The sequence below is a fragment of the Leptosomus discolor genome, chromosome 1, assembly GCF_034619465.1.
Source record: "Leptosomus discolor isolate bLepDis1 chromosome 1, bLepDis1.hap2, whole genome shotgun sequence".
NCBI lineage: Eukaryota > Metazoa > Chordata > Aves > Leptosomiformes > Leptosomidae > Leptosomus > Leptosomus discolor.
The window spans coordinates 20,222,843-20,247,203 of NC_141391.1; the positions used below are offsets into that span (position 1 = coordinate 20,222,843).

Here is a 24,361-nt window from a genome sequence, read left to right on the forward strand (position 1 = left end):
AATGCTTGTGCACGTGGTCTTAATTGATCATCTTTCAGGATTTTCATTGCTTGTTGCAGTAAAAAACCCAAACAAACTGTATTTGAGCTTTCTTCAGAGAATTATGCTTTTTACCTTTGCCTCTGACTCCTCCAACCTTACAGACAGATTTAGCAAATTTTCAGCTGTGGAGCTGAGTGAAAATGCAAGAAGCAAAACTTTTTTCTAAAGCCGTCCTAAAATTGTCACCCTGATAGGAAAAAACTCATGCATCACTGTAGCAGACACTGCATAACTAGAAATTGTCTTTTATTAAAAACATACTATACACATTCAAACATAATGTGGTTAAGCAATTAAAGCATTAGAAAATGGTTTGGAAAGGAGAAACTAATTCCACAAAATTCAAGTGGAATCAGCTGCACAGATCAGAGCTTTGGGAGAGAAGAGGGTGAGAGGAGTTGAATAGAAGGAAAGAGGAAATGAGGTACAGGGGAGGGCAGGGCACAGCAAAACTAACTTACACAGTAAACAGTTCTATTCTGTCCATAAAAGTCACCCCCAGAATTCAGATTATTTTGAAAGATTATTTTCAGTGCACACACCATACTTCAAACAGCAGAACCTCAAAGTCTTGCCGCAGGCTGTAAATGCCCCAACATCACACAAGAGTAACAGGCACAAAAGCTGGCTGCAGCAAGGGTGCAAATCTGTGCCAGTGCTACCAGTACATACTAGAAAGCGGCAGTTGTTAAAGTGCTCTTGCACCCTTGCAATAACTGATATCTTGCAATCTGTCACCGTCATTAAAAGCCAAAGGCCTGTCCTCAGGAGCCAAACTGGGGCAACTCAAGGAAGAGCAAGACTTTCACAGCTGTTCCAGTGATGGGCACCACTCAGTCTAGAGGAGAAAGAGCCTTCAGTTGGCAATCTATACTGGCCTTGTACTGAATAAATTCTTGCTTCTTTTCCCACTCCCGTGCTGCCATTCCTACTGTGATTACAGGTATCTGTCCTGTTAGTGCTCCCCAAGAAATGAGAGGGAGGGAAGATACCATTTTTGATGGCTTTACTTTGTCAGTCCATCTACCCACTGGTTTTGGGTAGCACTGTCTCCTCTGCTGACTACTCCCTGAAGCATCTTGCATCAATTTCCAGCACAAATATAAGCCAGCCTCATTCCTATTCAGCTCATTTTCTTGTAATTATAATCTAGATGGAAGAGACATCAAAAACCTCAAACCTCAATATCTGCCAGTTTAACCAGACTCAGAGGCGTGAGGAAGTCCTGGCTAAGCTAAGGAAACCCAGGATTCTCGCTGCCATGCTGCGACCAAGCGAAGTCATTTCTCTTTAAAGGCACTGATGCATATTAGACTATAATTTATGTTCTCAGGAGGATAATGTCTTAAGATACGCTCTCCAAATCCTTTTAAAATATGCTAAGCCCTCCTAAGATTTGCCCTTAACATGCTTTTCTGAAATCATTCTTAATACTTCCAAGACAGAGCCAGATTACAGAGAGGTAATAATATATAACAAAAGTATATTATATTGTTAAAAGAGATTCAGAGTTGACTTTATTCCTCTATCCTAATGGATATAAATCTAGACAAGAATATGAAATTACAAAGAAACAGTTAGCTTTAATAGGGTGAAGAAATCACCACTAATTTAATAAAAAGTTGTAATTAAGTACTGGCATAAAAGGATTTGAACACAATACCCTGAAATATGGAGCAAAATTATTTGCCAAGATGCACATTATCGATTTACGTGACAATGTTACTGGTACTTTGGCCCTTTCAGTCATCTGATGTTATTTCCTGGCTATTGCAAGTTAGCTTATAAGAACTTTATAAAATTTATGATAGCTTTCATTTCAAGTGAAAAAAAGACTTCACATCTCATTTTGATCAACCTCCATGGTAAAGAAATTCATGCATATGGTATGCCTATGACATGCTTTAGAATTGAAAGTGCAAGAAGCATGCAGGTGACAGCTATTAAAAGCATTTTTCTTCTTGGGTAGATTTAAGAGCACCTGCTTCAGTCAGACCGGCACCACATTTGTATTAGTGCCAGAGATCTGACTATGCAACACCAGCATCATTGCTCTGCCAGGCTTCCTCAACCGAGACGTGGACCTTGCTTAGCCTAGATGAAGCCCAGACAGGCAATGTGATGTAAAAATCCAGGGTAAGGTGCAGCTCTCATCTGGAACAGCTTACAGTTTATCCTGGAGATTTTCTCCACCCTTTCACCCCTTCGTTAGAAGATGAAACAGGGCAGATTCCATCAAGGTTCCTTCCTTTCCTTTCACAGTGTTCTCCTGGATGCTCCCCACCAGGAAGAAAACCGCTAGATTAGCTCCAAATATTTTTTTTTTTTTTTTTTTTGCAAAAATACTTAAGAGATGAGAGCCTCTTACCAGTGGTCCCATACTCTCAAGACACCCCTTCCTGTGGGCAGTCAAAATGGAAATCTCTGCATAATCATGTGCCCCCATAAGCTGAAATGAACTCCCAAACAAATATCCCATCAATAATTTATATTTCTCAGGGGCGGGGGGGAGAAAGTTCTATTAAAAAACCCCCATCTGTTGAACTTCCGGAACAGAGTAACTCTTTAGACTAGTTTTTGTTCATAAAAGAAGTGGCAGAGCAAGAATGCTGGAATTCTTTTTGTCAGTCTGTATCTCTTAAGTATGTGGCATACACTTTCCAAAGCCAATACAAAAACTTAAGTAAGTTTGTCAAAAACAAGGCCTTAACCACTTGACCTGGAAATTTCAAATTATAACGTCCAGCCACATTTGACATGGTTATGTTTTGCACAGTTCTAACCACTCCTAAAGAATGGGGTTCTGAGGAATTTGGTAAGCTGTCTGGTAAAGAGCAATCAGTAGAACAACAGTTCTTCCTCTTTCAGGTCACAGGGTGTGTTCAGGAATAAACAGAAAATGGACTTGGGGATCTGCTGCAGTTCCTTCTCTTTTCATCTTTTCCCGTTCGAAGAAGGTACCCATTTAAAAATATTTGCAAACCTAAATCATAGTTGTGTTACTCACAGTCTTGTCATCATCCCAAGCTTGTGGCACTAGAAACTAACCACTCTACCTCACAATATTTACCTTGTTTCTTAGCACTAATCTACTCACCTCACAGAGCTTACACATAAAGGAGTACATATAAATTCTATGTCTCTTAAGGCTTGCATGCAACAAAACTATTCACATATTTGAAAAAAAAAATTACCTTTTTCTGCAGTTGAAGAAATAGTAACTGGAAGAGAAAAAAAAAGATATATGGTAAGTTAATCCATATTGAACCAAACGTTTGGCTAGAAGTGAAATATAGGAGATAGCTGACTTGTTCCAAAGCACACTTCAGGTGTTAGCAGAGCCTCCCTGCCCCACTCTGGGGTAAAAGAGGAGTTAGCATTCCTCCTGCCAGCCCTCGAGGCTTGGTAAGTCAGTGGAAGAGCTTAAGAGATCCAGTTCCCTGCACTAACCAAGCGAGCACACTCCTTTTCACAGACATTAATGAGATCATAACTTATGCACGTTCCCCTTCAGATATGCGTCTAGTAAAGTTTTCCGAGTCAACAACTAGGCCAACAGATGTACCACTGGAAACCAGAAAGTGAAACAAAAGAAGTTCTTACAGAAGTCCCTATAAAACCGTGTTGCATGTAACCTACTTCCCTCCCAGTTTTTTCCTACCACTTCTCTCTTCCTGTCACATGCTATTTTTGACTTTTTCCCCCTGACCTGAATTCTTCAGGCATAGTTAAAACCTCTCCACTTCCTTCTCTCCTACATCCTCATCTCCTTTCATCACAACAGCAAATTCTGTTCTTCAAATCTACCTTGTATACTGTCTGACTAGTAGTACAGCCTCCTGCCCTCAGGCTTCTCCAAAACCCTCACACTTCATTCATCAATTCAGGTAAGCTGCTGTACTTATTAATTTGCTTTGTTCATATCACTCCTCTTGCTGGATCTCTTCCTTAAACACTGAATTCCTGAAATTCAATGAGGAAAGGATCTTTTCCTGAATCTTCATCTTATATCTTTAAGCTTCTGATCATCACTACGAGCAAAAGGTTAACAGAGCACACCCTACCTGCTGCAGTTCACCTCACTCCACACTGTCTCCTCTCTCTCAGCTCTGACATTTCTACAGTTATTACTTTGTGTGCCACTTCAAAAGAGCTTTTTCTTGCTGCACACGAAAGTCTTAAATCTGCAGGGCTTCATTATGCATTGCAGACTTCCTTCTGAAGGGTTACTTTGGTCACAGAGATGGCACCTGTCTCACCTAACTGCAGGTATCCATAGTAAAATGGTCTGCAACTATATTATGCAACTGTGCCTTTTTTTACAGTCAAAGAGACATAATGAGGCGATAACTCAATGTATAGATGACCCGGTTTTGTTTGGATATGTTTTTTGGTCGGTGTTTCCCCCCCCCTGCTTCTCCCCTCCCATTTCCTTAAAATATCCGCTTGGCACCCTCTACCTGTCCATGGAAGCCTTTACAAAGTTAACAGAAAAGGTTCCTGTACCTTCCACCTAAAGAAGGAAGAAATTACTTCAGAATAGAACAAGGTCGGCTTCAAACTGAAGAATGGCTTATTTTCACATTAGTTATGCATACTTGCACATCCTCCTCCTGTGTTTATCTGAAACAGTGACACAATCCACACAGAAAAACAGAACTGAAGCACACAATTACCTGCAAAGTATGCATGTAAATATAAGAACAGGTCCAGCTGTGCCATGGTACGGTCTCTGTACTATGCTGCATGCTACAGAAGTCGCATTATTTTTTAAAGCAAATCCTGTGAGTGTTTTCACTTGCAATTTTATTAAAACATTCTTTCTCCAGTTAATAAACAACAAAAGAAGAAGATAAAATAATTTAAAAGGTGAAAATTAAGACATGCTTGCTGAGCAGGGTTGTTCGTTCAACTTCAAAAAAATACTAAAAGTACTTTAGATTAAGCTTTGTCTTTGGCTCCTCATGTATCTTAGGTAAACATCTTTACACACAGCTGGACAAACATGTATTTTGCTATACAAGAAATATAAATTTCTTAATTAGCCTCTAATGAGATGGGAGAACATTGTTACCTACAAAACTATAGGAAACTTTTTCTAAGTAATTCTGGTTAAAGCACTCCATAATCTGTAGCCTCATTTCTGCTTTCAGAACAAAACAAAATTGTGAGCCAAATTTGATGTTTGAAGACTCAAAATAATGAACAGTCTTTACACACAGGAAAAAAAAAAAAGCTTAAGATTATATCACCTGTGAGACTTCATCAAAAAGATCCCTAAATAAACTTCACAAAAATTAATTAAAGCTTCACAGCACCAGTAAGGTAATTTTCTCTTTCATACCCAGGTCCCTTAGGTCAGAATGCAGTTATTAGACTGTGCAGAACAATTTTAGTTTGGCAAACTCCTGCAGTTTGAGGTAAATGCCAGCATTGAAACGCTTGTGATTTTCATCTTGTCTTACCACCCTAAAATGAAATAAAAATAAAAGATGGCCAGTTCTCTTCTGCCTCAGAAGTTCATGCAAGTGTTTCTGTTTCTATCCCTTTCACTGTTGTTATTCCCATTGTCAGACAGATTAAATGAACAGCAATCCTACTACTTGTCCAAATTCACTCAGCAAATGGGAAATCAACAGTTTTACAGGATCTCTATACTACAAAGCAAAGCCTTCCTTTAAGTAAGTTAATATTTAACCTTTACATAAAACAGACCTTTAACTATGTGCTAGGCTGGCAATGTAACAACCAGCTTTATACCATCAATAAATCAATTCTAGCTTTTGAACTCTGGTTCAGGAAGAAAAAAAACAACCAACACAGAACAAGATGTTACCATTGTGGCCCACCATGCCTGGCCTGGAGTTTACATTATAAGCTTAGCTTTCTATTGCTTTTCTCCCTCTACTGTTTCTAACCACTTAGACACTGCCGTCAGCTTCTGCTAAATTAGTATCATTTTCACTTTCAACATTTCTAAAACACAGTTTCTTGTTTGCAGTGGGGGTGGGAAGCAGCACTGCCTTTTTGCTTATTGATTTATTTTGGACAACATAAGCACTGCATATGATTTATACGTTAACCTCAGGATGCAACAGCACTATACACTAGATGCATCAGCACAGGTTAGTGCCTTCAGCACTGCAGTCAACACAAACCCGTCCATATTTCAGAAACACAAGCATTGTAAAACAGCTGTTCTTTTGAGAATTTTAAAATATATCCCCATATCGCTCTATTGCTCAGCTACAAGAGCAAAAACAAGAGGAAAAAAATATTCTTAGGATTGGGTTCTTAATATTAAGTTTCTGGTTTCTCAAGAAGACTTACAAAAAAGATATGGCTAGGGAAGGATAAAAATATGAGTAGACAGTGAAAGCTGCAGTTCCCTTCATCGCAAACAGCTCCGAAGCAGGCACTCGCGTGTTCACGCACACTGTGAGTTTCCACTGTGGCCTCATAATTTCAAAGGATTCACCACTCAGCACTGCAGGACAAAGCAAGTCGAACACAGTGAATGAGCCCTGTCTGTCTCACTGCAGCACAGAGCTTTACCTTGGCTACCTCAGGGTTTCCAAAATCGGCCCGACTAAGCGAGAGCTCAGTAAAGCCTGCCTGTGAAGAGAACTAAACTTCATGTTGCTGCAGCTCTGCCAGCCAGTCCTGCACCACTGATCAGCTTACACACTGGACCTCCTAACACTTCGGGGTCGCAGCAGCATGAAGCACACAAAACTAAGTATGTGGTTTCACTTTCTGCAGGATACTACCTCCAAAATACATGATACAGCCTTTTATTAGGCTGGATTCAAATGTACTTTTTAACTTGGTCAGCTTGGAGGACAAGCAGAAGTTCCATGTTTGACTGTAACAAAGGAAAAAGTTGTCTGTGTTTTGATTTAGACACCCAGCATCAGCCCTGGCAGCAAAGACACTTTTTCCTTCGTGACCCCAGTTCATTACACCTCTTTCTAGATACTTTTCCCTACATTGTTGTCTGTTATCTTTCATCTCACCTATGTCACAAGAAGGAAAGAGGCGGAAGCCTATGGATTATCACAGGAAACAATCCTGCAGACATAGGGACATCATTAGTTGTATAACAAATGGGACTGGGGGGAAAATGTCATTTGTCAGAAGCATTCTTCTCAGAGTATGAACTGCCAGGTTTCAGAAAGCTTTGGAAAATTTTTAAAGCTGCTTCAAGGAAACCTCCCAGAACATCTTGGAAGAACAAGCATGTTTAAGGAGCTGGTTTGCTTTCAGTTTCAGGCTTATTTTTGCTATGAAGTGTTCAAGCACCTTCCAAATCACTGCATGACAGGAGAAAATCCCAAATCTCTCTATTCTGAGGCAAAGAGGTGGAATGATCTGCCAAGACCTTATAAGAGGCATGCTAAAGGATGACACATTCGCCTTCAACCTTGGAAGAAAAAAAACCCCATCGCTCTACAAAACCCATACACCACATCTCCCTACGCCCCTGAAAGGCATATTCAACTAAAAGCCAGAGCAGAGCAAGAAATTAAACTGCAACTAATGTAGAGGTTTAGGAAAGGAAAAGAACTTATCTTGTTACTGATGTGCTATGTTTATTTCCCCCTGTCCCCTCCCACGATGGCTCCTAGCAGGAGTCATCCTTCGGGTATTACAGCCTTTCCACGAATCTTAAGAGTAACATTCGCATTTTGGCTGACATTCCTCATGGGTGGGAAGAAAGAGTGATAAATGTGTAATTGCATCCCTTCACCAGATGTACAGCCTTAACTTTTCTCAGTTTTTAAGAAAAAGGGTTAAAAAATATATATCTACACACACACACATATATATTTCCAGAAGTTACCAGAACTGGAATGCAACAGAAACTCCCCACAAGCACTACCCTATCTGCAAAGGCAAGCACCACTCACATTATCCCAAGTTTTTAATTTGTTCAGAGAATGGCATTTAATTGAAAGTATAACTTAGATTTATGGTAACTCAATTCCCGTTTGCAAATGCAGACCTTAATCACTCACAAGAAGATGGTAGAAACATTATCTACTGACACAAGTCGGACAGACAATGAGTGAATTTCCTTGAGCAAATACTCATTTGACTTGTGTTACAGGGCAGCTCTAGAGCATGAAGACCTTAGCACTTCTCCACTGTTCTCTAAAAGCCAAAATTCTGTGACCTTTCCACACTAAGCTATTTCTTATTTCCTGACTGGCAGGCACCCATTAGGTACTTTCCTCCCTAAACAGCAGGGAGTTGTTTTTAGACAAATGACTCAAGACAACTGAATTGGCAGCATCATGTAGCCAAAAGCCAACGCAGGAAGATGCTGCCAGGTCGCTGCCGAAAGGCTATGGCAGCCCAGGAATTGCACACACGACTTGCCACCAGCTGGAATGAATGTCCTCTGCATAAATTTGAGTCATACAAACCTAGAATTGCTTTATCTTTGTAAGGTGCTAGATTGATGCAGGTTTTTTTACTCCAGATCTCCAGGAATAGGACACAGGTTTCCCCCCCAGTGCACTGCTAGTAATTCAGAAAATGATGTTTTACAGAACAGTGAGGCAGAAGAGGTGGCTCCACAGGCCTTCGTGCTGCACCAGCATGAAGAAGCATGCCTTGCCACACTGGTAGCACTGGCTGGGGCCAGTCTGCAGCACGGGTGCACCATCGCCCACGTCTAACACGATGCATGTCTGAGAGGTACAACCTGTGATGGACAACTGTTGCTGCAGAGGTGTATGAAGTTACCCCTCTTAATCATCTACCCACTCCCTTATGGCAGACAAACATAGGAAAAGTAAGCACTTGCCTTCCCAGACGCTTCAGCTCAGGTTTGAGTTACCAATGAAGGCAAGTTTGAGTGACCACCAACAGCAGGGAATTGCAGTGATGAAGGGTGAACAGCAATGAACGGCCTCTCACTGTCCTGGGTTATGCACAGACAGTCATGAAGAGGGAAAAGGAACCCCGTCAGGGCCACCGCTGCCTTAAAGAGTGCAGCTCTTCCCACAAGCACATGAGCTAGAGCCCAAACTCCTCACACACACTGTGCACAGCAACATCGCTTGAGTGAGCTACTTCAAGTGATCACAAGATGATACCTTCAAAGACACTTCAGGGAGTGTGCCTGTGGGGGAGAAATCTGGGGTGGGAGGAGAAAAGCAGGAAGACAATCCAGCCAGGGAAGAGATACCTTGCTGCAAGGGGGATGCTCTGTTGTTTCTGGCCACCAGATTGTCTATGTTCATTCCCATTGCTACCGGATTCAAAGAAGCATTATCACTGGGACAGGTAAAATGAATTAATATTTCAAAAAAGGTAGTTCAAGCTGCACTGCAGACCTTTTCTGTTATTTGTTACCAGACATTGTTACTATTTGTTGTATGGTTAAAACAGTATTAACACAATTTGTTCACTGTATAACAAGTAATTTAGAGCAGCCAGAGGCTTGCTGCCCAGAAAACATTCTCTTATCATAGCAATAAAAGAGCTTTTTATTTAGCCAAGGTCTTTTCAGCCTCAATGCAGAGAGTACGTGCATAAATACAAATAGGGCCACAGCAGAAATTAGCATAATCAATGCAAGATACTCCTTGGGTACTGAGTTACATTTAGCGATGAATTAAGCTATGACAACTGAAAAGATTTCTGCCGTATATTCTGGGAACAGTAAATTCTGTGCCACCACTTCCGCAGTTCAAAAACGCAGCTACGAAGGCAGCTGACTTCTGGAACCCACAAAATCCTACAGATGGCTCCTTACCTCTGCCTCTACAAAATACTCTTGAAAGGTATTCCATAGGTCTCCTAATGGTCTTCTCGCTGGCAGTGCCTGCACATTTTAAATGATTTCAAATGCAAGAGTTACACTTGGTCAGCATGCAGGAGGAAGTGTTGCCAGGCCTTAATCTCACAGTCCCACACTTGTGTCCAGACTAAGAACCATAATGTATTAAGAGCTAGATCAGCCCAAATAACTAAAGGCTTTTTCTGCATATGAAGTTAGCATTCAGCTGCAGCAACATACCAGGTTCGTTGTTCCTGAAAAAACATATTCCCCGAGAAGCACTATTCACTTTCAATTTACCATAATTGCCCGAAGAAACCTAATGTAACTTGATTATCTTCAGCTATTTAATCACTATTGCCACTCCTCATTCTATTTGCATTTTGATGGATTTTAAACCCTAGCATTGCTTCTACATGCTTTCTTTGGCTGCTTACTCAAATTATTGGACTTTCTTCATTCAGTTCTTTCCCAAAAATTCTACTTTACCATAACAATAACAGCTTTATTGCTCAGTAGTTTGCAAGTGCTGCACAGAAATTGTTTCCAATATTGCCTTTTAGCTATCAGACACAGCCAAAAGAAAGCCTGGTTTCTTTTTGAAAGACAAAGAGAGCTCTTACTTGCACGAGTCAGTGAGCTGTGCTCCCTCTGGCACATCAGGGAATAGGAAAAACCAGAACTGGCAGAAATGCATGGAAAGTCAGAGGCATCTGAGTGGAGCTAGCTTATGTCCACACCACTAATTAATTACATTTACATTTGAAGGAGGAGTATTTACACTCAGGCTGGCCAGATCAAGCTCATAGTAACCCTACCCTCAAGTATCTAGATATACGAAAGGGCTTTTTGTGTTAGAAGTAACTCCAGTGGTTCTGTAGTTAAGACACTACTAGGATGCTTGCAAGAGACAGGAGAGACAAACAGGATAATCAGCGGGTGTTGACAGAGCACTAGTACCATATGTCCTATGGAGCTGCCTACCCTGCACAAGATTCGGCATTCTGCAGTTAATACTAGAAACCATCAGTGCATTTAAAGTAAAAGACCAAACAAAACAACCCACCCTATCAAAAAACATCAACATAAAATTCATTCTTGCAACAGAATTTTGCAGGTAATTAAATTACCATTTATTTTCAAAAAAAGAACGCTGCACTAATTCGCTGTTGTGACTGCCAGTCAATACCTGTCTTGAATATTAAGGTCATTCAAAGCTGAGTGTCTTATGGCTCAGGATGCTACCAGTAAATCCATTTACTTCTACTCTAGATAGATGAAAATAGAGCAGCAGTCTTTATTTATCTATTCCACACAGCTGTGAGGTATGAGGCAGGAGAGCAGACGTGTCAGTTCACGGGGAACAAAAATTCCAGACACAGCTGCTGTGACCTGCAGACATGAACGATCGCCCAGGGACGAGAACCATCAGCAGACAGTAGGGATCTGCTTTGTTAATCAGGCACCCTTCTTTGCATTTGGCTTTGGACTCTTCCAAATCAGTTGTCTCCTTACTTACTTACTGGCCCTGATTGCAACAAGTATTTCCTCAAACGTTAGGATAAAATCTGCTCGCAAAACTCCGTGGATAAAAATCTCCTTGTAAATCTCATTACAAAGTATCAGGCAATCCGTTTTCTGACAGAAGGATTTTGCTGCTGCCAAGTTCATTGGGTAATGGGAGAAATCAAACTGCCCAGCAAGCTGACCTCCCCTCATGCATTAGATCACTAGATTCCTCCAATTAAGTTTTAAGTTCAATTTTTTGTAATGTTGGTCATGTTTGATTATTATTTGCCACCTGAGATTAAATATGGAACTACCTATGATGAGAAGAGTTAATTCTCTGGCAGGAACATACTGAGTTAATTCTCTGCCAGGAACACATTAACAACATAGCAGCCAGTAATGTGACTTACATGAACTCCCATCAAGGTATTAGTAAGCCAAGCTTTTGAATAGAGCCCTTTAAGGATGCTTTGTTTTGAAAAACACGTCATTTAAAAACATGCCTGATGGTTGTGGGAAAGTTTAATGGTAGGGAACTAATGTCTTCAACATATTGGACTTGTAAATATTAATAAATAGTTAATATTTTATTAATTTTAGTATTAAAATATTTATGCAATAAACATCCAAAGACTTCTCATGGTGATTTAGAGAATTTGTCTGTATATGGCTCATCAAGTTGGTTGAGAATAAATGCTGCCGTCTTTTGATGCTGGAGGCTTTGCTGCTTGTTCTTCAGGCAAAACAAAATGTCGCTCATTAAACCTTACTTGGACTGAAACACCTTGGGACAAACCTTGACTGTAGCTAAAGCTACTTCCTCTAGTTTCTTTGCAAAAAGGAAGAAATAACCAGTGACTCCCCAGGAACATAGTAAAAGATCCAGGTACTGCAGAGGGGAAACAAAATGTCAGGGACAACAGGGACAAAAAGTTTTGGCTAGAGGACAAGATTAGAAGAACATGTTTTTGTTGCACCAGGTCTCATTTAACTACCAGACCACCTGGAACATCAAAAAGTGACAGCACAAAGAGTGCATGAGCCACTGCAAAGCGATTTTTGGATACTCCAGAAGATCTATACTACAACTTAGAAAGTACTCCAGAGTAAACAGAGGGGCAAGCATACTAAGAGCATAGCCTATCCTCCATATAGCTTTCTTTCAGTGAGTATTGCTTCCAATAAATAAATAAATAAAATCCTCAGAGCTCACCTGCCTGCTGACAGCTCACCACACATTCTTGGAAGGCCTTAACTCAGGACTCTGTAAAAAGGTCAGCTGAAATATTACAAATCCTAACACAATGCATGCCAAGGGAAGAAACAGTGCTGCCTGCTACACCTCAGAGATGCATGTGGGCTCCCGTGGCAAAGCACAGGGTGTAACACAGCAGGACCGGCAAACCGTCTAGCAAAAACCGAGTAGAGTTTGATGCATGCATGACAGCTACTAAGAGAATTAACTCTGCTGTCATCTTCCCATGATATCACATATCGTAACACAGTTGCAAGAATATCTACCTTGCAGGTGAAGTACTGCAGTGTGGTACACTGGTGGGAAATAAATGTTTGTGAAGAACAAGAAATTATTGCTACGGGTGTAACACGTAAGTCAGGAACCATGTTGAGTTAAGCTTATGAGTTACAGATCACCAAAGTGATTACTTGTAAACATCTACAACTAAGTGCGAGGTGACCCAGACCCGTAAACCTGCTGCCTCCTGAGAAGCTACACAGAAACATAAACTGGGACAGGACCAGGAGGTGCAGCCACTTGCCTGAAGACTCCAGAGAAGCTGGGCAGCAAGAGGAGAGCACTGTCACACAGTAGGAAAGGAGACTATCGCAAAACCAGGCAGCTGAGGTGGGCAACAGCTCCCAGTGCCCTGTATGTGCCTAAAAGCTCTGCCAGGTCATAATTTCTGCTTACACACAGACCCCTGTTTCCACTCCTAACGCTCCTTGGCAATAGGGTTTCCCAAGTGACTCTGCAAGTGTGGGAAGTAGGGAGAAACACAGTATCTTTACAAGTTTGAGAATGTCAATAGAAAAAATCCACAGAAAAGAACGAAAATGACTGCATCTAGTGCTCAACGGTCTTTAAGCTTCCCTTTGTCTAAATTAGTAATTTGTCTAAATTATGAATTATTAAAAAAGTTCAAGCCTACCCTCTGCACCAGTTGCTGCTTTAGCTTTACCTCAGCAGGTATCTACCCTGCAACACAGCAAGTAATATCTCTGCATACAATTACTAGGCTGAACTTAAGCTTTTTAAAATAGATAATTATTAAAAAACAAAAAAACAACATGAAACTTAAGGAGCAGTAGATTAAACTGAAAAATATACACACACAAAACACCCCACAAAAATCCTATGCATCTTTTTCCAGATACTGTTAAAAAAAAAAAGAAAAGAAAAGAAAAAAAAAAAGATCTGCATGTTAGTTACATAGGATTTTTCAAAACAGAACAGATACCAAGTTTTGCTCTGTTTTGGGCTCCTTTGCAATGTTCGGGTAAATCTGCACATCAGAAACCCATAGACATGAAAGCCTTCAGGTACCATCAACCCCAGCACTGCAGAAATACACTTCTCTTTTTTTAATCCAAACTTGACAAACCTAAACGCAGTGACTACTTGTCAAGAAGAACAGTAAAACAACAGGTTCTCTGCATTCACGCTGAGACGAGGCAGTAGCTGAGGTACTTAACATAAGTTTTAAGTCTACCACAGACAACTGCAAACCAGCTTATAAAATAAAACTGTCTGTTTAGGTCTCCAGACAAATCATGTCTGTTCCTCTTAACATTACTTAGATTTAATCTGAATTGTTTCATTCTTTCTGCAGCAGCAGCTTGCCTAATTTCAGATGAATTATTACTTCCATCTCTAAAATTTTTTGTTCCAAATAGGCTAAAAAAAAAAAAAAAAAGGAAAAAGAAAAAAGAGCTATCTCCCTGCTTAGTGCTTCACAAGAGATGCGTAAGAATTCCCCACTCTGGACACAAACACACATCAGGATACATAACTCAAATAGCACAGAAACCCCCTGCATAAAATCCTCGCTCGATCTCGCTGTATATCATATGATTAAAATGGTTCCGTGTTTCACATTTAAGACAATGCTGCACCATATATAGCATCAGAGAGTGCTGCAGAAACTGCAGAGGCAAAGCATGCTGTTCTTGAGATCCAGTTCTCTCCAACAATCTCCTAAGACAATGCTAACAGTCAAAAGAGAAGGTCAATAAGGAATGGATGAGCCATTCGGTCTTTCAAAAAAAAAGGAAAAGCAGAGGCTCCAAATGCCGCAGAGGAGGAACCTCATTTTTAGCACAGATAAGAGAAGACAAGTCAAAGGTTACATAGAACGCACCCCACTGAGGGGGAGGGGGGGGGCGTGCAGAAGAGCTAGGTTTTTTTACTTGACCCAGAACAGGAGTTAAGCACATCCCACAGAAAACAATTTAGTGTCAGCAGAAGGAGGAAATATTGGGGAAGTGGCTAAAAGAACAAACATATTTGTTGCAGTCTCATTACCCTTTTATATTTGATTCACCTTGGTGGAGATTCAGCTCACACAGAGAAGTGGCCTGTGGTTACTTCAAGTGTTTCTATTAAATTTCATACATGCTAATGACAGAAAAATGGATACTCTTGTTCTGTTACAGGAAGAATATGCGTTGGGTGGGGAGAAGTTAATGACTGAGTTGAAAACTCCATAAAAGCTGTTTCAGTAAACTCAGAAACCCATAGTTTATAAGACTTGCAAGGGAAATACAGGTTAAACCAGCATAAACTCTTACCAGTTGTAGGAAACTGTTGAACAAAAAGAGTTGGATAAACACTGACATATTGAATGGATGAAAAATGGACGTCATGAACCCTCAGCATTTACAGGCACAATTTTAGATGGGCAACTAGGACTTCCCCTACTCCCATTTTCCATCACAGGCAGTCTCAAGTTCAAAAAATAAAAGCAGGTACAGTGTCATCCAAGTGTTTCACCTGGCGCACGTGTACAAGACCTCAGATCAGATATCCATCTTTGTAACACTGTAAATTCATTGATTATGGACAGCACGTTTACATTATCTCATAAAAATATGAGCTGCTAGAGAAAAAAGTTTTAATTATTTAAATTTCAATAGACAGCAGAACCTGAAGTTCACAGTATGCTCTAGAGGGTCAATGACCTCACAGTAATGTCTACTGAAAACATGCACTTGAAGTTCTGGTCCTTTTATCCACAGTATCTTATAGGAAAACTGGGGGACTAGTAAGTGATGAAGTAACATAAAACCCCTGATTAAAAATGAAAGTGACTTTAGTTCACTGTTCTAACTCTAAAGGCATACAGAAAGCTCCCACTGTTGTCACCCGAGAAAAATTTGAGAGAAGTTATTTTACATAATCTTAAAATACTCATACTATCCAAGCCCTTTCAAGCCAAGAACAAAAGCTTTATAGCCCACATCTAAAAGGCAATCAGGAAGCATGGCAGCAATGAGTGATCACAGCTACCACAGAGGAGGAACACCACAAGCAGAGTTCCTGCTCCGGCTCAGACACTTACTCAGCTCCCTGCTTTCCCTAAGCCCCTTCCCTCCCCTACTCCAAAGCTGTCCTGCCCATGGACTAGTTTCAACCACGTTTTGAAGCTCAGCGGAGGTCTTACACTGAATATATGCCAGTCAGTTTCACCAAAGCTGTTGGATGGGTAGAAGAGACAAACCCTCACTCTCTGTTTGTAAACAGCTGGAAGGAGCTCAGGTGCTCAATTTCCGGCTGGCCCCCTGGCAAGCTAAGCAACACCAAACTGGCCACCGCACCACACTTCTTTTTGACCAAACGGTAACTGAGGATCAGGGAAAGATGCCAACTACTGCAGAGCTGTCAGGAATGGTTTAGTAGATACAGGGAAAAACTGATGATGGAGGGCTGGGGTGGGCACTGCAGATAGACGGCTGGTAGGGAGAGGAGGGATGGAGTCCTTTTGCTGGCAGAAGAGTAGAAAGCGCAGACACAAGACAACTCCCCAGGAAACCAGGCTGACTAGTTCTGTTGCACTTGGAAAGTTTTTTTCATTAGAGGCCTGCCAAGAGAGCAGATTTCATGCCATATAAAGGACACATGCCCACCCGTCCTTATAAACTAATACGACCAATACAATGCAAAGCACCATAAAAGAGGACAGATAATTTTTCTACTTAAGCTGAGCATCTAGTTTTCCAACATGTCTCCAGTCCGAGCACCTCAACAGGAATCCTACTTATTTATGACAGAAAAGGTTCTCATTTAAGATGATAATATGCACTCTTGAGCTGAGACACTACAACTAAATGCATCCAAAGCAGTTCAGTTTCTTCATTTCGAAATTCATGAGAGGCATGTAAACATATTTAACTGTTACTAATGATCTAACCTGTTTAATTTGCTCTTTCTTTTCTTGAAAGGTAACCCTCTTTTCCTACGGGAATGCTTTTTGCATGCTTAACATGCAAATGTTGTACTTCAGTGCTGATACTTTAGCTTTTTCTGTAGTTTGAAATCAGAAGCTACTGACACACTGCTGTTAATATCACCTTGCCGTTGCTCGATAGCTACTGCATTAGCATTTTCAGTAGAGATTTCTTCTGGAGGAGGCAGATGGAATTACCTTCTCCCTGTTTATGCAACAGACTCTTCAAACAGGAGCATTACAACAGATCACCATGTGCTTGTCATGTGGACTGTGCTTTGGGGAAATCAGAGCTATCTCTCTACTGACAAGAGCTGTTGCAGACTCCTGGACCAGTAAGGATATCAATTTATACCATTAACATGAAGTTATGTATTCTAAATTACAAAATGCTTTGTTTGCCAGAATTTTAGACACATTAGGCACTACACTGTATTAAAAAAAGCAAACGTTTCTGCAAGCAGATGCTATGAAAAGAATGCTCAACTAGTTACTCCTGTAGCTTTCAAAATCATGTTCCATACTTCGGTGTGTTGGAGTCATAAAAACACTCCTACATTTACAAGACTAGTAAATCCATAATACAAGCCATTCTCCTTAAAACTGTCAGCCCAGGAGAAGAGCCAGGATTGCGCTTTTCAGAACAGAAAGTTCTCACTATAGAACTAAAACCCTAACCCGAACAAGATTTGAAATTATTTTTTAATTAAAAAACCCCAACAAACAAAACAGCCAATACACCTTCATTATGATCTGCAGACAACTCAGCCAAAGTTAACTTCTTTCTCTTTTTCTCAGTGCAGACTGCACTACCAAATTCTTCTAGTGTTTTAGCAAAAGGGTTGTCTGTAGCAAACAGGCTGGCTTCACCCACCAACTCCTACTACACGTGTCAAAACTGCCTTCTGACCGTCGTCCAGCCAGCCTGTATTACAGCCAATCACTTGCAAAAACATTCGGGATAGGTAACAAGATACAAGTCAGCCGTAAGTGAAAACGAACCACAAGAGAAGAGCTCCCCTCTCCCTGAGCTTCCGAGGGATGTGGTAAGCAGACACAATCAGTTCAATTCACTAAAAGCATAACACAGCTATTGTTTACAAAAGCAATGTTAAAAGCAAAACATGTTTTGATAACAAGAACGAACACATGGAATGGTTTTAAACTAATGAAAAGCTATTTTAAAATATCCCTTATGTATTTCTAGGTATGCTTTCTTGCAAACAGAACTCTGGGCAATTTATGCGTGAAAGGAAGAAATAATCTATTAAGAAAGTGCTCATTAATGTTTTTCTACTTTAAACCTTTAAAAAAAATCTGAATGAGATGTTGCCTCGAGTCTTCTGCAGTTCCTTCAGTTACATGTGTTCACAGACTTTTTCCACACTGCTGACATTCCCTCAACTTCTACGCATTTGGTGAGAAAGGGCTGTTTTCACCTTTCCAATTTCCAGCTAATTTACCTGATGGATCACAAGTACACAGCAACAGTGGTCTAAATAACCCAGTGTTCACCAGCATACAACAGCAATGCTTCAGAGAGATACGACAACACTGGCTGTTTCCACAGGAGGAAAACAATAGACTGTCTCATCAATCTCCTTTCATCTTATCCAGACCAGTCCTCCTCAGTGTTCACAGCCAGTATGTAAGTAGTATAATTTAGGGTTACAGAAGAGGAATAACCAAGTAAATACATAGTAGCAGTGAATTACAGAGTAAGACCGAGTCCTTCAGACACCAAAAGCAAATCATTGAGCAATACGTGAGCACCACAGCAGAGGAGGGTGGGGCAGGCAGCACAGAGAAGCAAAATGAAAAGGAAAAGGGTAATGCAATGAAAGAAGCAGCCCCAACTTTACTATACCATCCTCACTTTGATTATTAGGAACCTTTTATGACACTACATTAAGCTGGCTTCCCACTCGATCTACTAACTGAATACTACAAGGAGAAAAAAAAAACCATACAGGAACAAGAAATAGGGTAATGAAGGCTTTCTCTCTTCCTGTTTCCTCATTAGCTTCACATCTTAACAGTTATCTAATCTTTAAGAATAACCTTTGAAAAAAACCCCACCCTGCTCTCTGTGGGGTTTCAATTTCTCTTTTACTCTCATTATTTATTTGAAATTTTCTATTGTCTCCTCTCTTCTAAAGCTTCCCTTCCTCCACCTGTCTTTCCTTCACCCAGGCACACACCAGCTGCATATTGTGCCCTTTGCCAAACCCACAGAAGTGCAACAAGCCGCAGCCCTGCTTCTGCACCCGCTGTACGTGAACATCTGCAGAGACCAGCGTCACCTCAGTCGTTAGCGCGCTAAAGGCACATCCTTGCTCTTCTTCATAGTACCCAGTGCAGTAGTTCTCAAAATAAATCATGAGGAGCACTGGGAGAAGGTAAACATACCACTAAGAGAAACAGAAAACTCTGCATTTCTCTATAAAACCTCTCTATGCTAGTTTGAACTCAACTGCAGCATAAAAGAGTACACAAAGGAAAAAAACAAGCCAAACCAAAAAGCCCTCCAAAACCCCAAACACAAACCCCCTTTCCTCTCCCTGATGAGATGTCCTTTTATCAAGAGAGTAAACAAAATTCAGCAGGTTAAAAACAAACGAACCAACTCGCCCCCAAAAACAAAACCCACAACAGAAAATACAGAAAAATAAAATCCTTGGTCACCAAGTATGATTTAGACAGGTAACAACTGTAAAATTCAGTGACAGCAATAAAAATCAGTAAGTAATGTTCTTATTAAACAACTACTTTTTCTTAATAGTCGGTATGTGCAGACATTAAGAATAAAGCTGATTTGTGAGCAAAAAGTGCCAGGTGTCTAGAAACCAGATTTATAGACGTGAAAGTTCTCATATAAACAGGAGCCACCCTTTCAATAGATTTTCACACAAATGAAACCCTGATGACCTCAGAAGGGCTCTCTGCAGATTCTCTATGCCTGTGAAGGAGAAATTGCCCATTAGCACCCAGCCCTGACCCACTCTGTGATCAAGACACAGAGCAGGGACTTCAGAGGTCGAGGTTCTGTTCCCAAGTCAGCCAGAGACCACCTGTATGACCTTGGGCAAGTCTCTGAATCTCTGAGTTTTTGTTCTTTGCTTAAGAGAAGAAACACATAGCCCTAATCTGCCTTTTGCCATACTGGTCAGACTGTAATGGGTACAGTAAACCTTCACGTCACACCTGTAAAATGGGAGTCTATAACCTCACACAGCCCTTCTCAGGACTACTATAACAACTACCCATGCTCCAGTCCAAGTATTAAGATCGCCAAAATTTGGTTCCAAGTGTTTATAGTTTTAAGCTAAATTTTCCCAGAAAACCAGTACTATTTACTCACACAAACAGACAACCAAACCATAATAATCTGGCAAGTTTGGATACACTAACATATTTGTAACTCTCTCATGTCAACAGTTCACGTAGCATCTCCACAAGCATTATTTTACAACTGTATTTCTTCAAGTCCAAATAACTTTTTGCTTGTGGTTTACGTTCCAGTCCACATATGTAAATCTAACACAAAAGGCTGTGAAATACCATTCGGAAAAGCTACCCAAAACCAAAAAGTGACTGTTTCTAACGGAAGGATGTCTTTACAAGCTTGCCCAGGTATAAAGGATATGCAAGCCTTTTATTTCTAGCTAGGGATATCAAAGCACATATTTTACACAAATAGCAAGAAGTACAAGGACTGACAGAGGCTAGGTAGACCTATATGTATATTAAAATGGTTCTTCGTACTTTTGGGTTGGTTTTTCCCATTTCATCTTCTTTACTTAAAACATGCCGAACGCTCAGTAACACGTTTCTCGATTTTCCTATGCCGCTTCCAAGTTTTACCAAGTCTGACAAACACTGCACATCACCGTGCCGTTCCATTTACCCTGCCTGGAGAAAGCCAACGTCCTCCTGAACTGAAGTTTCCTCCTGAAGACAGAAAAGGGTAACTATCACCCTGACCGAAACCGCTTGCAAGTCAGATTTACATAACACTGAGCCCTCGTCCAGAAAGCCTTGACGCGGCCTGACAAAACCCCGTAAGCCCTAAATCCATTCCTCTGCCCGCTTAAGCGGGATGTTTTAAGCCTCGTTATGCCTCAATGACACTGGGCTTTTTAATGGGGGTGTGTTTGTGTGTGTGTGTGTAAATACACCCACAAGGTGGTCAAGGAGTTATCTGACACATCAGGAAGAGGGATTAACAACAGAAAAATAGAGAGGGGAAAACCGCCGGCGAGACATGAGGGGCAGAGCCCCCGCGGGGCTGCGGAAACCCTCGTGAGGTCCCTGCCTCTCATGTCTCCCCGCGGGGTCCATGGCCGTCACCGCCTCCCTGAGGGGTCTGTCCCCAAACGAAGCGTCCCGGACCACCCGCCTGGGGTCTCCTCTCCCCCGCCCCCCGCTTCTCCACAGGCGACCCCCGGCGGGGGACCCCGCCGCCATGAGGCGCCTGAAGGCGGGCTCCCGCCGTCCTCGCCTGCGGCCCCGGGAGGGCTCCTGAGGCGGGGGGATAACAGGTAAACCCGCGCCGGAGGGAGCGCCTGCGGGGTAGGGGTCTCCCCTCGCCCGCCTGAGGGGAAGCCTGAGGCGGGCGAAAGGAAAGGAAACCCCGCCGGGGCGCAGGTGAGAAAGCAGCCCCGGAGGAGGCGGGTGGCGAGGAGTCCTCCCCGCCCGGCTGGCAGCTCCCGGCGCCCGCGACCCTCCCCGTCTACTCACACACACACAGCTCCACCACGTAGGCGTAGTAGGACCAGGCCACGACCAGGGCGATGAAGGCCACGGGCACCCAAGCCAACACCTTCTGGCAACACTTGAGGACGTGGGACGGCGCCATCTTCCCTACCGGGCCACCGCAGGAGGCATCAGCGCCGGCGCTGCAACGGGCGGCGGCGGCTGCAGTTACGGCCGCCGCTGCGGAGCCGGCCCCGTGCGGGCGGGCGGGCAGGCCCTGGGCGGGCCGCAGTGGGCGGGAGAGGGGCGGCCCCGGCGTCCGCCACCGCCTCCTTCCCGCGGGCGTCTAAACGCCTCAGCGTTCTGCCGCCCTCCGCTGCTTCCCCCCGCCATCCCTCGCCCTCCGCCGGGAGGGAGGCGAGGGGTTCCCCCTCTCGCAGGAGGGGTCAGTCGCGGGGTTTGCACTGGCGGGGCCGTTTCTGGGCGGGATCGTCTTCCAGCCGTAAAAACTGGTCTTAAACCCCAGCGTTGCCCTTCTGCGGTCCTGACCGGGCGGGCACAAAGGTGGCGGGACAGTCCGGGCAACCGTACCCGGGGCCCTGCCGGGCCGTTACCTCTTCCTGCTCACCAAGTCCATGCACTAACAGGGCTCAAACGGCTTGTTGGATGCTAGAAAGAATAAATAATTCCCTGTGCTGTTTTCTGAACTTTAGTTATACCTGACAACTGCCTTCCTGACAGGCATCGCCACGCAGGGCCGAGTCTGTTGGACGCGGAGTTTTTTCACGCTTGAAATTTTTAGCCATCCTGTAGCGTCGCTGTCGGTAGGATCGGCCCGCGGCGTGACAAAATCCCTGTTTCGCTCCAAAACCCGACGGCGTTTGTGCTGCGTGCGCTGCACCGCTCCCGAGCGGCCCGGGCCCCGGCGGCTCCCGCGGGGCTCCGGCGCCACCTGGCGGCGGTGAGAGGAGCCTCCCGGGCTGAGGCGGGCCGGGCCTGCCGGGCCGGGCCGGGAGCTCCAGCGGCGGGAGGCTCTCCGGCCCCCGCAGGAGCTGAAGACATGAAACCCACAGGGCGAGGGGTAGGACTTGAACAGCCCAGAAGGCGCGGCACGGGGAGAGGGGTGCCCCGAGAGCAGAAGGCTTGGAAAAACCAGCGCGGGGGGTTGGCTGGTGCGGGCGGGGGGAGCCTGGGCTTTGGGACCACGTCGTCCCGTTGAGGATGAAGAGGCGAAGCATGTGTATGTATGTGTGGGAACGTGCGTGTTTGTCTGCGTCTCAGAGCAGAGGAAGGCAGCAGTGACCTCTGATCTGGACATATTCAGGACAACTGTGGGGCAGGGAGGTGTGCTCAGGGACCATAGAAAGATGGAGGTCGGTTTGGGATCAGCACTAAGTGGGTGGGCACGCTAGAACGTGGGACCAGGGTCTGGATGGTAAGGAAGGGGGTTAGTAATGCAAGGGCTGTTAAAGAAAGGGGTTACAGGAGAGGGAGAGAGCTGATGGAACACGTTGGTCTGGCCCATTCCTACCAGACAGCTGGAAGGTATTAAGAGATATTAGTTATTTAGCTTACATAAGTAAGTAACTTCTAAATAGAATGAATGAACATGAGCCAGCAGTGTGCCCAGGTGGCCAAGAAGGCCAACAGCATCCTGGCCTGTATCAGAAACAGTGTGGCCAGCAGGAGTAGGGAGGTGATTGTGCCCCTGTACTCGGCACTGGTGAGGCCGCACCTCCAATACTGTGTGCAGTTTTGGGCCCCTCGCTACAAGAAAGACATTGAGGTGCTGGAGTGTGTCCAGAGAAGGCCAATGAAGTTGGTGAAGGGTCTGGAGAACAGGTCTTACGAGGAGCAGCTGAGGGAACTGGGGTTGTTTAGCCTGGAGAAGAAGAGGCTGAGGGGAGACCTTATTGCTCTCTACAACTACCTGAAAGGAGGTTCTAGTGAGGTGGGGGCTGGTCTGTTCTCCCAGGTAACAAGTGATGGGATGAGACGGAATGGCCTCAAGTTGCGCAAGGGGAGGATTAGATTGGACATTAGGAAACATTTCTTTACTGAAAGAGTGGTCAAGCGTTGGAACAGGCTGCCCAGGGAAGTGGTGGAGTCACTGTCCCTGGAGGTGTTCAAAAAACGTGTAGATGTGGCACTTGGGGACATGGTTTAGTGGGCATGGGGGTGTTGGGTCAACGGTTGGACTTAATGATCTCAAAGGTCTATTCCAAACTAATGATTCTATGAGTTGCTTAGAATTATAACATTGTGTGACTTGGTGTGCTGTTTGCTGAGCTTTACTAAGTCAGCATGAGTAGCTAGGTTTGCTGAAGCCTCAGGCCGCAGGCTGTACACTTCTGCCTAGATTTGCTGGACGTGTACAGGGCTGGCATCCACTCAAGCAAGACAAGGCCTCTAGAGCCAGCACAGACCTGAAGATAAGGAGGCTTCAAGGCTACAACGATCAACAGCAAGTCAAGATCACGGCCTGCCTGGAGACACTGGAACAGGAATCCAATAAGGAGTCAGAAGGTGTGGGAGGATCGGAGGCCAGAATCACCGTTGGACCAAAGGGCGCGTGAACAGCGCATGAAGATTGCATGAAGGGTCTGTAAGGGTATAAACGCCCAGGGATTTCTTTGTTTGGGGTCCCTCTGTGGAGGCACCAGCTTGGGCTGACCCTGCTGCTGCACCGTTCTATTAAATTATTTATTTTTGAAAGATTCGATGCCTGAAACTCTGATTTGGGAAACCCAGGGTTTGGACTGCGCTTCTTTAATACCATCATGGGAAGAGAGACTGGTTACATGGACGGCATCTTGGTTATGGGAACTAGCAACTCTAGAGAAGTACTAACAAGGATAAATCA

General features: G+C 43.3%; 1 protein-coding gene across 2 annotated transcripts in view; it reads right to left on the reverse strand.

Annotated features, from left to right (window-relative positions):
- The window catches only part of ZDHHC20 (zDHHC palmitoyltransferase 20), a 40,981-nt gene extending 19,320 nt beyond the window's left edge, over window positions 1-21,661 (reverse strand). For both annotated transcript variants that reach the window (XM_086481819.1, XM_086481818.1), the window contains exons 1-2: window positions 21,544-21,661; window positions 3,237-3,263 (exon numbers count right to left, since the gene is read on the reverse strand). In XM_086481819.1, the coding sequence (XP_086337945.1) occupies window positions 3,237-3,263; window positions 21,544-21,661 (145 nt within the window). The remainder of the gene's footprint in view (window positions 1-3,236; window positions 3,264-21,543) is intronic.
- Window positions 21,662-24,361: the final 2,700 nt, after the last annotated feature.